The 15047-nt window shown below is 46.2% G+C and overlaps 1 protein-coding gene across 1 annotated transcript in view; it reads left to right on the plus strand.

The window, feature by feature from the left end:
- The window catches only part of ADAMTS15 (ADAM metallopeptidase with thrombospondin type 1 motif 15), a 60477-nt gene extending 45749 nt beyond the window's left edge, over window positions 1–14728 (plus strand). The window contains exons 4-8 of the mRNA XM_040432162.1: window positions 85–368; window positions 6284–6461; window positions 9013–9188; window positions 11063–11238; window positions 11840–14728. Of these exons, the coding sequence (XP_040288096.1) occupies window positions 85–368; window positions 6284–6461; window positions 9013–9188; window positions 11063–11238; window positions 11840–12581 (1556 nt within the window). The 3' untranslated portion in view covers window positions 12582–14728. The remainder of the gene's footprint in view (window positions 1–84; window positions 369–6283; window positions 6462–9012; window positions 9189–11062; window positions 11239–11839) is intronic.
- The last annotated feature ends 319 nt before the right edge of the window (window positions 14729–15047 follow it).

Genomic DNA, 15047 nt, shown 5'->3' on the forward strand with positions numbered 1-15047 from the left:
CGAACGGAAACGGAAAAAAAATACATTCGTGTGTATGAGCCCTTATTGCTTCCATTACATTTTTCTCTTTGCACTCCTCTTTAGGTGAGTGTCTCCTGGATGAGCCAGCAAAGCCAATATTATTGCCCGATGAGCTCCCGGGGGTCAGCTACAACCTGAACCGCCAGTGCGAGCTCGCCTTTGGTCTGGGATCCAAGCCTTGTCCTTATATGCAGTACTGCACCAAGCTGTGGTGCACGGGGAGAGCCCGGGGGCAGCTGGTGTGCCAGACCCGACATTTTCCTTGGGCGGATGGTACCAGCTGCGGTGATGGGAAGTTCTGTCTGAATGGAGCATGTGTGGAGAGACATGACACCAAACGATACAAGGTAGGTCATGACTTACATATGGGCGCTTTCCTTTATTAATGTAACGAGAAAGGTTGTTACATTACTGTACTCCAGGGACACCATTCTCATTCTGTCCACGTAACTCCCTCGCTCAGGACTCCTCTACACTGTGTCAAATTAAAACCATGAGCGCTGTGTTCTCAGGGAGACACTATGATTGATAAGGTTGGGTACAGAAAGGAGTATTCTGTGCCAGCCCTGCCAGTCTGTGTGATATACTGTGAGAATGTCCTGCAAAGAATACCAGGGAGATATTTGTGATATGTCCACCGTGTCTCTGCTGAACGCACCGTGGTAATCCGGAGAGGCAGCTGCGTGTAGTGATCAGGACTTGCGGAGACATTCATCCATCGTCTGAGGAGGAAATGGGCAAAATCTGGCATAGGATACAACCTTCTGACTCCACCCTGAAGAACATTCCTGTATTATTTCTATATACATGGCCGCCGTCCTCAGGGTAAGGGTGCATTCACATGACCGTATAAATGGATCCGCATCTGTTCTGCAAATTTGCGGAACGGGTGCGGACCCATTCATTTCAATGTTCCGTGGCCCCGCAAAAAAGATAGAGCTTGCTTGTCCTATTCTTGTCCGCAACCGCGGACAAGCTTAGGCATTCTCTATATAGCGCTGGCCATGTGCGGTCCGCAAATTGCGGAACGCACACGGCCGGTATCCGTGTTTTGCGGATCCGCAATTTGCGGACTGCAAAACACTTACGGTCATGTGAATGCACCCTAAGGCCTCTTGCACACAAATGTATGTATTTTGCGGTCCGCAAAAACGGATCCGGAAAAATTACGGATGACATCTGTGTGCATTCCGTATTTTGCGGAACGGAAAAGCTGGCCACTAATAGAACACTAGTATCCTTGTCCATAATGCGGACAAGAATAGGACATGTTCTATTTTTTTGCGGAACAGAAATATGGAAACTGAATGCAGTTTACGGACCCATTGAAATGAATGGTTGCGTGTACTGCCCATTCCATCCTTGTTTACCTCAGCTGGAGACATCGAGACCATCAGGTAGTCAAGATTAGACGACAATTAGGAGCCTTCACACGTGCCAGATTTTGTTGCAGAAATTTCTGCCATTTCCACTCATCTCAATGCGGCTTGCAGAAATCCATGTGCTTGCCGCCAAAACAACCCCATTATAAAGAATGGAAATGATTTTCAGCCACAGAAATGTGTGCCACGTGTGAAGGCGCCCTTATATGTCATCTCAGACCTTCCTACATGTCCTTACTGAAACCGGTTAATAACGATGAAGTAGTTACAGATGGGGATGATGAGAGTGGGGATAGAGGAGGTTCGGTAAGATATGGAGGAGGTCTGTGCGGTCACACACTTTTGTAATGTTTGTTTTATGTGGTGACCGGCAGAATGAGTGCTTTATCTGAATGTCACATATAACCGGCATGTATGACTCTGCAGCCTCACATCTGTTAGTGTTTGCCTACAGGGTCGTTAAGATGACTGATGAGAGTTGTGTAACTTCCATGACACTCATCGTCCCATCTATAACATCAAACGTGCTCACTCCTCTTGTACTGCATTACATGCATGTCAGGGGCTTCCAGAGGGGGCATATACTGTACATTGCGAGTCTGAGCATATGTACTGAGAGGGCAGAGCAGAGTGACCTGTGTCCTTCAATGTATAGAGACCCCATCATATGTTCTATATAAAATGCACAGTATAATATAGAGGGACCAATGAGAGCTGTAATCACTATACATATGCACTCAGATATCCCAGCAGGCACGCAGCGCAGATACCCCAGCAGGTAGAAGGCACAGACACTCCAGCAGGTACATGGCACAGACACTCCAGCAGGTACACAGTGCAGACACGCCAGCAAGTACATGGCACAGACACCCCAGCAAGTACATGGCACAGACACCCCAGCAAGTACATGGCACAGACACTCCAGCAGGTACACAGTGCAGACACGCCAGCAAGTACATGGCACAGACACCCCACTAAGTACATGGCACAGACACTCCAGCAGGCACACAGTGTATATACCCCAGCAGGTAGATGGCACAGACACTCCAGCAGGTAGATGGCACAGACACTCCAGCAGGTAGATGGCACAGACACTCCAGCAGGTACACAGTGCAGACACTCCAGCAAGTACATGGCACAGACACTCTAGCAGGCACACAGTGCAGATACCCCAGCAGGTAGATGGCACAGACACTCCAGCAGGTAGATGGCACAGACACTCCAGCAGGTAGATGGCACAGACACTCCAGCAGGTAGATGGCACAGACACTCCAGCAGGTACACAGTGCAGACACTCCAGCAAGTACATGGCACAGACACTCCAGCAAGTACATGGCACAGACACTCCAGCAGGTACACAGCGCAGATACCCCAGCAGGTAGATGGCACAGACACTCCAGCAGGTAGATGGCACAGACACTCCAGCAGGTACACAGTGCAGACACTCCAGCAAGTACATGGCACAGACACTCCAGCAAGTACATGGCACAGACACTCTAGCAGGCACACAGTGCAGATACCCCAGCAGGTAGAAGGCACAGACACTCCAGCAGGTAGATGGCACAGACACTCCAGCAGGTAGATGGCACAGACACTCCAGCAGGTACACAGTGCAGACACGCCAGCAAGTACATGGCACAGACACCCCACTAAGTACATGGCACAGACACTCCAGCAGGCACACAGTGTATATACCCCAGCAGGTAGATGGCACAGACACTCCAGCAGGTAGATGGCACAGACACTCCAGCAGGTAGATGGCACAGACACTCCAGCAGGTACACAGTGCAGACACTCCAGCAGGTACACAGTGCAGACACTCCAGCAAGTACATGGCACAGACACTCCAGCAAGTACATGGCACAGACACTTCAGCAGGCACACAGTGCAGATACCCCAGCAGATAGATGGCACAGACACTCCAGCAGGTTGATGGCACAGACACTCCAGCAGGTAGATGGCACAGACACTCAGCAGGTAGATGGCACAGACACTCCAGCAGGTACACAGTGCAGACACTCCAGCAGGTACACAGTGCAGACACTCCAGCAAGTACATGGCACAGACACTCCAGCAAGTACATGGCACAGACACTCCAGCAGGCACACAGTGCAGATACCCCAGCAGGTAGATGGTACACACACTCCAGCAGGTAGAAGGCATAGACACTCCAGCAGGTAGAAGGCACAGACACTCCAGCAGGTAGATGGCACAACAGACACTCCAGCAGGTAGATGGCACAACAGACACTCAAGCAGATAGATGGCACAGACACTCCAGCAGGTAGATGGCACAGACACTCCAGCAGGTAGATGGCACAGACACTCCAGCAGGTAGATGGCACAGACACTCCAGCAGGTAGATGGCACAGACACTCCAGCAGGTACACAGTGCAGACACTCCAGCAAGTACATGGCACAGACACTCCAGCAGGCACACAGTGCAGATACCCCAGCAGGTAGATGGTACAGACACTCCAGCAGGTAGATGGCACAACAGACACTCAAGCAGGTAGATGGCACAACAGACACTCAAGCAGGTAGATGGCACAACAGACACTCAAGCAGGTAGATGGCACAACAGACACTCCAGCAGGTAGAAGGCACAGACACTCCAGCAGGTAGAAGGCACAGACACTCCAGCAGGTAGAAGGCACAGACACTCCAGCAGGTAGATGGCACAGACACTCCAGCAGGTGACACCACAGACCCAGGTAGACATGACAGACTCCAGCAGTCACAGCAAGCAGTACAGTGCAGACACTCCAGCAAGTACATGGCACAGACACTCCAGCAAGTACATGGCACAGACACTCCAGCAGGCACACAGTGCAGATACCCCAGCAGGTAGACGGTACAGACACTCCAGCAGGTAGTAGGCACAGGCACTCCAGCAGGTAGAAGGCACAGACACTCCAGCAGGTAGAAGGCACAGACACTCCAGCAGGTAGAAGGCACAGACACTCCAGCAGGTAGAAGGCACAGACACTTCAGCAGGTAGATGGCACAGACACTCCAGCAGGTAGATGGCACAGACACTCCAGCAGGTACACAGTGCAGACACTCCAGCAAGTACATGGCACAGACCCTCCAGCAGGCACATGGCACAGACCCTTCAGCAGGCACATGGTACAGACACTCCAGCAGGCACATGGTACAGACCCCCAGCAGGCACAAGGCACAGACACTCCAGCAGGCACACAGCGCAGATACCCCAGCTGACACCCATCACATCAGAAATACTGTAGCTGCGTATGTTTCATAGGGTAATATTATAAATTAGGACGGTATAATGTTTATATGGGGATGCCAGTGTATTCATTCTTTTTTTTGTAAATCATATCTTTGGAGATTTCAAGTAATAGAGGAATATATCTTTCACTTGTATGATCATCGCTTGTGTGCGATCTCATTGCTGCTTTGTAATTCATACAGAGAGTCCTGTATCTGGGCAGAACTCTGAGCACAGGTATTACCACATCTCAGATCATCATGTTCAGTACCTTGGCACCGTGCCATACATACCTGATGACAAACTTGCAGCTCATACCCCAGGGATATTCAATGCACTCGCAAAGTCTTCAGTCCCTTTCACTTTCCTTGTACCAAATTTTTGCAAATTTATTTACAAAGGAAAAACAATTTTTTTGTATGGACTTAAATATTCAGACCCTTTGTTATGACACTTGAAATTTAGCTCTGGGGCATTCCATTTCTCTTGATCTTCTTTGAGATGTTTCTACACCTTGGTTGGAGGGTACTGGTGGTAAATTCAGTTGATTTGACATGATTTGGAAAGACACAGTCCTCTCTATACAAGGTTTCACAGCTTACAATGCATATCCGAGCAAAAACCAAGACACAAGGTGGAAAAGACTGCCTGTAGAGCTCAGATACATAATTTTGTGGAGGCACAGATCTGGAGAGGGGTACAAAAACATTTCTGCTGCGCTGAAAGTTCCCAAGAGTACAGAGGCCTTCATAATTCTTAAATGGAAGAAGTTTGGAACAATCAGGACTGCAATGAATGCAGATTGATTTGGGAAGGGGGAGAAGGGGGGGACTTGATTATTTTATTTTTATTTTAGCACAAGGCCACAACATAACAAAATGTGAAAAAAGTGAATGCATTGTATTTCCTGCAACACAGCATAATGTTGTTAGTACATACCAGCATGGTGCTGTTAGTATATACAACATAAAACATGCTCTTGGTAATTAGTGTTGATCACGAATATTCGAATTGTGAATTTCAATCGCGAATATTGGCACTTCGAGAATTTGCGAATATTTAGAATATCGCAAAATATATTCGTAATCGCGAATATTCTATTCTTTTAAAAAATACCAGTTCATGCGAATTTTTATGCGAATTTTCGCAATCAAGAAAATAATGCTTAGAGATCATGAATTCGCGAATTCTCGAATATATGGCGAATATTCGCCCAAATATTCGCGAAATATCGCGAATTTGAATATTGCCCCTGCCGCTCATCACTATTGGTAATATATAAAAGCATGGCAATGAAAGTATGTACTACATGTAGCAGGGCACTGCTTGTATAAACTACATGTAGCATGGTGCTGGTAATATATACATCATATAGTATAAACCTGGAAGCATATACCTTATATGCCACTATAGAATTGTGCTGCCTGGTAGTATACACCTCATATAGCATTACACTGGGATGACACTGGTAGGATATATGACACATTGCACAACGCTTGTATATGCTAAATACATACAGTACTGTGCTGATAGTGTGTAGATAGATATAGTTATGTGTGCATCGCATACAGATGTAATATTATGTAGTGCAACAAAAATATCAATTTCTTTAGTTCATTGTTTCCTTGGTTTTCTTTATCTTTTCCAAGGTGGATGGATCATGGGGCAAGTGGAGCCCTTATGGACAGTGCTCCAGGACCTGTGGTGGGGGGGTGCAGCTTGCCAAACGAGAGTGTAACAATCCAGAGCCGTCCCATGGAGGAGCCTATTGTGAGGGTCTACGAGTGAAATACAGATCGTGTTCTCTCAACCCCTGCCCAGACACTGGTGAGTAATTACAATGGTATACAGCGCCGTGTATATTACATGCATGTCTCTCCCACTACTGGTGAGAGATCACACTGATGCATACCTCCCAAACTCCCAAAAAGCACAAAGAGGGACAATATGTGCTGCACACTATGCGTGCCACGGCAAGCAAATTTATTCATACTAAGCTACACCTCTAGTAATTCCCACACTGTGCCCCTCACAGTAGCAATGCCCACATTGTGCCCCTTCACAGTAATAATTCCCACATTTTCCCCCTTTACAGTAGTTATGCCCACTTAGTGCCCTTCACAGAAGCAATGCCCACATTGTGCCCCCTTACAGTAGTTATGCCCACATGTACACCCTTCACAATAGTTATGCCCACATGTGCCCCTTCACAGTATTAATGCACAGATTTCCCCCCTTCACTGTAGTTATGCTCACGTGTCTCCTTAACAGTAGTTATGCCCACATGTACCCCCTTACTGTAGTTAAGCCCAGATGTGCCCCTTCACAGTAGTTATGCCCAGATATGTGCCCTCTTCAATTTAATTATGGCCAGGTATGTGCCCCCTTCACAGTAGTTATGCCAAGGAATGTGCCCCCTTCACTGCAGTTATGCCCAGGTATGTGCCCCATTCACCGTAGCGATGCCTAGGTATGTGCCCGCTTCATAGTAGTTATGCTCAAATATGTATTAACTTCACAGTATTTATGGCCAGAAATGTGCCCCCTGTAAATACTCACCTAGTTCCACTGATTATCATCACAGCTCACCCTCCACTCCCCAGCTGGATACTGTTACACATTGTGCTGCTGGGCTGTATAGGAGGTGCTGATTCCCGGGCCTGCACCCATGGGCGTCCGCAGAAATTTTTCCAGGGGGGGGGGGGCATCATTTTATTGACATCCATGCTCTGCTTGTTTCTGAGAATGTAATGAAGTAACAAAGTATAATAACGCATGAGCTGTGCAACGTGGTGGAAAAGCTTAAATGTATATTATAAGTGCCAGGAATACAAAGTTGTATCCCTGGTTCTATAGCTCCCTCTGCCTCCCCTCTGCCTCCTTGCCCCCTCATATATAATAAAATGGTACTTTTATTCCTGTCTGCAGTCCCAGTGGGCAGCACTGCCCTAGGAAGTACCTCTAGCTGCCATATGAGGAGTGGTCCGTGGATGTATTCCTAGGCAGTAATGTAAACATTGGATTTTCTCTGAAAACATAGGGTTTACTGCAAAAAGCTTGAAGGGGCTGATTATACTCACCAGAACTAATATAATAAGCTGTAGTTGTACTGGACCTGGTGATTATAGTGCGCCTTTAATGTAAACATTATTCAATGCACCACATTAGTCATACACCCAGGATCAAGGCACTATAACCGAATAAAAAATGTAGAAACTGCAGGGGCAATACTGCCTGGTATATGGACAGCAGAGATGGCATCCTCTTGGCAGTACTGTCTATAGGGTCATCCTTCACCAGCACCCTGACTGCCACCTGCTTGGCCTGGCTCTCATGGCACTTCACTGCCTGCTGCTTGGCTATCAGTGACTCACCCCACACCTAACACTCAGGGTCAGGGAGTGACTCCGTAGTCACACTGTGACACTGACTGACTGTCACTCACTGATAGCCAAGCAGGTGGCAGTCAGGGTGCTTGTGAAGGATAAATTGACCATAGACAGTACTGCCCAGAGGATGCCATATCTGCTGTCCATATAATACCAGGCAGTATTGCCCCTTCATATACCGCCTGGTCACCCCACACCTAACACTCAGGGAGTACTGTCACACTGACTGGTCTGTGACACTGACTGTCACTCACTGTGTTAGTGTTGCTCTTGCTCATTCATTCATGCTGCCTATGGTTGCTGGAGTCCTGAAGCGGCCGGCACACTGCGGGCGGCTCCGCAATGTCTTTCCCGCCCCGAAGGTGGGCGGAGCTTCGTACTGCCGTGCGCGCCCGGCCCTGGTGATTCATCAGAGCGCGTGCATGCTCCTGATAGATACCGCTACTCACTCTGCGGCGCTGCGCAGTGCAGTAGCTGCCAGAGCCAGAGGCAGAACTCTCAGTTCACAGATTTCAGGGCCCCTGGGGGGGGCTACTTGCCTTCCCCTGCGGACGCCCATGCCAGAACCTCTCCTCCTACTCAGGCCCAACAGTGTGGAGTTTCTGGCAGCTGAGCTGAATGGGCAACTGTCGGCTTCCTATGGATTTAGAGACAGCTGAGAGCGGGACATACTCCAGCCGTTCCAGGACTGTAGGACAACCACGAATTCCGGGACTGTCCCATCAGATCCAGGACCGGCTGTGAGGTATGCTGGTGTACAGCACTGTGTATATTGCATGTACTTTATGTCTGTCCCACTGCTGGTGAGAGATCACACTGGTGTACAGCAGTGTGTACAGTATATTGCATGCATCTCTGCCCCAATACTGGTGAGAGATCCCACTGGTATACAGCACTGTGTATATTATTTTAGCTGATATGTTTGCCTCCTCTGCCAGCCCTGTGTGATATGCGATTGAATGGAAGCATGATTATGTTCTATGTCGCAGGTAAAAGCTTCCGTGAGGAGCAGTGTGAGGCTTTCAATGGCTTTAATCAAAGCACAAATCGTCTGATGTCCACGGTCGGATGGGTCCCCAAATACTCTGGCGTGTCACCGAGGGATAAATGCAAGCTTATCTGCAGAGCCAATGGCACCGGCTACTTCTATGTGCTTGCACCTAAGGTTAGTGCAGCTGTGGGTGAACCCTGTACAGCACTGAGTACTCTGGGAATTAGTGCAGTGTCCATACAGCAGTGAGAAAGTGAATTCCTGATTGTAGGGTCTTTTCCCTAATTTCTGGGGAGGCACAAAGTATTTTCTTCTTTCAATTTCACTTAATTCTTGGAGATATTCAGTCGGAGCTTTATACAGTACAGACCAAAAGTTTGGACACACCTTCTAATTCAAAGAGTTTTCTTTATTTTCATGACTATGAAAATTGTAGATTCACACTGAAGGCATCAAAACTATGAATTAACACATGTGGAATTATATATATAACAAACAAGTGTGAAACAACTGAAAATATGTCATATTGTAGGTTCTTCAAAGTAGCCACATTTTGCTTGGATTACTGCTTTGCACACTCTTGGCATTCTCTTGATGAGCTTCAAGAGGTAGTCCCCTGAAATGGTTTTCACTTCACAGGTGTGCCCTGTCAGGTTTAATGAGTGGGATTTCTTGCCTTATAAATGGGGTTGGGACCATCAGTTGCGTTGAGGAGAAGTCAGGTGGATACACAGCTGATAGTCCTACTGAATAGACTTTTAGAATTTGTATTATGGCAAGAAAAAAAGCAGCTAAGTAAAGAAAAACGAGTGGCCATCATTACTTTAAGAAATGAAGGTCAGTCAGTCATCCGAAAAATTGGGAAAACTTTGAAAGTAAGGGCTATTTGACCATGAAGGAGAGTGATGGGGTGCTGCGCCCAGATGACCTGGCCTCCACAGTCACCGGACCTGAACCCAATCGAGATGGTTTGGGGTGAGCTGGACCGCAGAGTGAAGGCAAAAGGGCCAACAAGTGCTAAGCATCTCTGGGAACTCCTTCAAGACTGTTGGAAGACCATTTCAGGGGACTACCTCTTGAAGCTCATCAAGAGAATGCCAAGAGTGTGCAAAGCAGTAATCAAAGCAAAAGGTGGCTACTTTGAAGAACCTAGAATATGACATATTTTCAGTTGTTTCACACTTGTTTGTTATGTATATAATTCCTCATGTGTTAATTCAGAGTTTTGATGCCTTCATAGTCATGAAAATAAAGAAAACTCTTTGAATGAGAAGATGTGTCCAAACTTTTTGTCTGTACTGTATATTTTTCCTTTTATAGTTATAAATCCATTCCTAATACTGATGAAATAGTCCCTACTGCACGTATGAAATGTCCCTCAAAGTGCAGTCAGAAGCCCCATGAAACCCCACAGACTCTGGAATGTCGGGGATATAAAGGTGGCACAGAAAGCTCTCGAGGCTTTCGACTGAGTGGGCCTATACAAAGACAGGCATATTCATTCCTGTCCCAGGAGATCACAACCTAATATCCTTATCTCAGGCACATAACATAACATGCACCAGGGTCCACAGGTTCTATGTTCTTTCTGTTCAGACCCCATGCCATCTTGTCCTGGTCAGGTGCAAACCCAAGACCCAGTTCTGCAAGATAACAGTGCCAGTTGCTCTCTGCTACCCAGTGATAGATCCAGGAAACACAATCCTTATATGCTGTATCGCTATACACTATAGCCCTATATACTCCATCCCAAGCTCTAGTCTTATAGCAGACCAGTTCAGTTCCACCACCTGGTACAGGGGAGGATAAGACTGTGCCGAGAGAACATTCCGTCATATTAGCACGTTGTTCCTGTGTCCTCTCTTCTCTCAATGTACCGTATTATACATAAATATTTAGCATATTTTTGGCAACCTCTGTAGCTGGATCATTTATTTTCCTCAGTCTCATGGTATGCTATGCTGGCAGCTACAAAGTAACCACATTAGGACCTTGAATGAGTTTATAACCTCAACCCAGTGTGACATTGTGATTCATCCACCACACAGGTCGTCGATGGGACCCCATGTGCCCCTGACTCCACCTCTGTCTGTGTGCAAGGCAAGTGCATCAAAGCAGGATGTGATGGCCAACTGGGGTCAAAGAAGAAATATGACAAATGCAGAGTATGTGGTGGGGACAATAAGAGCTGCAAAAAGATCTCTGGCCTTTTTACTAAACCCATGTAAGTATCTAGAGTCCTACACAAAGATGAAGATCCTAATCTCAATCTCCAAACAGCTGACACCTCCTGCACAGTGTTTCTCAAGGTTGTGCACTGTGGGTGGAGGGCACCATAGGAAAACCAAAATGGGCACCCCTCTTGATATAACCCCGATTTCAGCTGCGTCAAAATCCCCTCCCTATCTCACTTGGTGAGGCTGATACCCCTATTCCCCACTTCTTGAGACTGGTTGTGCACCAGTTGTCATATAGTGTTATGGCACATCTTGGTGAACATTTGCAAAGACCAGCATTTTAATAAATGTCCCTGCCCCAGCCCGCCCCCACCGCATCCCCATTACTTCCAAGTGGCGAGCATAGAGCAAAGAATGCCCATGCGACAAAAAAAACTGGAGTTGCACAGATAGTAAATGACCCCATATTGAATGGTTCTGTGATGTGTCTCCGAGTCATCTCTCCTTTTGGTTTGGTCAGGGATCTATTTGTTGTTATTTTCCTGTCACCCATGGCTGCAGATTGTTTCACTTCCTTTTTTTCCTGTTTTATGTATTTTACAGTATGGGCTTGTCCTCAGTAATGCACATATTTTCTTTTCTCTGTAGACATGGCTATAATTTTGTGGTCACAGTTCCTGCCGGTGCCAGTAATTTGGATGTGAGACAGCGTGGCTATAAAGGACTTATCAATGATGATAATTACCTTGCAGTGAAAAATGGACAAGGTCGTTACCTGCTGAATGGGAATTACATAGTGTCTGCAGTAGAGAGGGACATTTTGATACGTGGGAGCCTTTTGAAGTACACGGGTACCGGCACTGCAGTGGAAGGCTTACAAGCTGTTGGTGTGATTCACGAACCGCTGACTATAGAGGTTTTATGTGTTGGGAAGATGACACCTCCACGACTGAGGTACTCATTCTTTATCCCAAGGGAAAAGAAAGACAGCAAAACTGTGCAAATAATAAGCAATAGTCTCACCGCTCTTGCACCTCCGCCTCCCCGACCCAGACCCCAGTCTCACTGGACAGCAGGTAGTTGGGGGTCATGCTCAGTCTCTTGTGGTGATGGCCAGCAAACTCGAATAGTAGAATGTCGTGACCCTTGGGAACAGCTGGCATCAGATTGCCCAGCATCTCTCCGCCCACCTGAAATAAGGACCTGTGGTGACCCTTGTCCAATATGGGAGACTGGCGAGTGGACAGTGTGCTCAAAGACCTGCGGCCGGGGATTTAAAAGACGGCAATTGCGGTGCAGTGCTGGAGGTGGAGTAACCTTACCAAGAGAGCACTGCACATTGAAACGAAAACCTCAGGAACTAGACTTTTGTGTCCTGCGCCCATGTTAGTGATCAAAGAACAGGCAACTCTGAGAAATGTAGAGCTCTGCTCAGCAGAGAATCTTGGAGCATGTGCTAAGCTCAGGCCCCAGGTAGCGGTGAACCACATTTCATGACCAAAGGGACTAATTTTGCATTGTTATGATGACTGGGGAATATTGTGGACATTTGAAGGTTAATGCTTTGCACTTTTATTAGCTTTTATTGTGTTTCTGGATAATTCTACAATGTGTGTGTGATTCTCACCACAGTTGGCTTCCACCTTTCAGCTCTTATTGTGGAGTCAGTGGATGAGTTTGTGAAGAAGTTTCGTCACTGTGTGATCAGTCACGTCTCTATGTTATAACACTCAGTATGAGGAGATCTAGAATCTGACCAAAGGCTTGGAGAGGTGGCATACTCTTGAGATGATCCAGCCAATGTATCTGCTATTGGGCTCATTGAACAAGAGGTCCATCCTTCCATCTCTGTGGGTTACACCCTTCAAAAATTCTTTGGCATCTGGGAGAATAATCTTTTTTTCCACTCTCAATGCATTTGAAGACCTCACGGGTCTGTTCCTCAGGCACGGCCATCATGGCTGATTTGATCCTTTGTGGCGCTCTCCTGTCCTATAGCACTGCAACAAGGGATGGGGAACATGGCTATTTCTCTGCACTAGGGTGAAAAAGCCACGTACTTGTCACAGGACCAGGGGCTGTGATTGAATAAACAGCACAAGACGCTTGATTTTTATTTTTGGTCTTCCTTGTGTGTAAGAGCAGCAGAGCTGGATGAATAATCTCTTAGAGACGTGACTGTCACAGTAGTGTCCTCTGTTATATGAAGGAGTCATGTAGATGGGTCAGGCCCAGTGCAGCTATTTACAATAATATTTGCCCATTGGATGTTGGGTTATACATGGTGAAAACGTTAATGGTTTTCATACAAGAGGATATGGGGAAGGGAATGGTCCTTAGAATTAGTGACATGCAACACAATGATGGAAACAAAGAGATGACGGGCCCTCCTGTCACTCTGAGATATTCGCACATGGACTAAATTTGCACAAGACTATTACACGTGAGTGACATTGTGCTTTATGACTCCGGGTCCACGTCAGTGATTGTACGCAACAGGGCAAGTACGGGGTTAGCAAAACCAACAGTTAAATCTACCTCTATGTATCACCTGTACGACATGATGGAGAGATGGAAGGGCTCTCGATATCGGGATGGTGTATAGGGGGAAGGGCTTTAAATATTGGGATGATGAGGGGAAAGGGCTTTAGATATCGAGATTATGGAGAGAGGGAAGAGCTTTAGATATCAGTATGATGGAGAGAGGGGAAGGCTTTAGATATCTGGATGATGGAGAGAGAGAAGGGCATTAGATATATGGATGATGGAGAGAGGGAATGGCTTTAGATATTGGGATGATGGGGAGGGGGGGCTTGAGATATCGATATCAGTAATTCCTGCCCTAAAATAGATTTACAGCCTTGTCATTCGTATTCTGCAGCAATGAGCCCTTACCATCCAACACGTTTCACTCATTGAGATTACAAGGACTGCGATTTGTCAAATGATTTCACTTTTTTAGATATTGGTTTTCTAACAGGTGCTAAGACTGGGTTGTCCATAGATACCCGGCAGCCATACAAAGCCCAATTACCAGTTGCCGGCCAAGATCTTCGTCAGTAGCAATCTATAGAAAGAGGCATTGCATTTCATGTGTTTATAAAAAAAAATTACTCGAATAATTCTAAAACATTAGAAATATCTATGCAGCAAAATGTAATTCTGTAATAGAGAGGCTGGTGATTATCTGGTCATTGCAGAATATAGAGGCAATATAGAGGTGCTTGTGATTATCTGGTGTTGTGTTGCTTTTTACAAAATGCATAAAAAAACACACTGCAAAAAACAGCATGCATTATTACAGTTTTTTTTTTTGTTTTTTTTTGTTACAGGTGATACGTGTCAACCCAATGTAGTAATTGCCTATGCTATGTGGTAATTGTCTAGCTAGGGAAAAAATACTTTGTTTAGGACTTTTTTCCGTCTAAAATAACAGATCTCAGGCAGAAGTAGCAAAAATGGATGAAAATTGTACATAACTGAACATAACGGATTCTTAAAATTCAGGATCCATTTTTTTTTTTTTTTTCTGTTCTTCTGACAGATCAGAAGAACAGAAAACAAAACGGTGATGTGAACCCGGCCTAAGCCTGTGGATGGCGTAAACTTAGACTGCCTAGAGCTGCACCATATTTATCACAATGGCTCTATTGGATGATAAATGTGGTGTAGGAATAGACATTTTTGTCTGATTCTCTGCCAAGTATTGGTTGGCTTACTATAAAAGAGAATTTAATGGGGCCCAATTTTGGCGCAAAAGTTGCATATTAGGTCACTCTCTCCCTTACAATAAAGTCCCACAACTCTATCTAATCCCCCCCCCCCCCCAATCTGAACAAGTTGAAAAAGATTGGAG

Source organism: Bufo bufo, chromosome 1 (assembly GCF_905171765.1).
Source record: "Bufo bufo chromosome 1, aBufBuf1.1, whole genome shotgun sequence".
Lineage (NCBI taxonomy): Eukaryota > Metazoa > Chordata > Amphibia > Anura > Bufonidae > Bufo > Bufo bufo.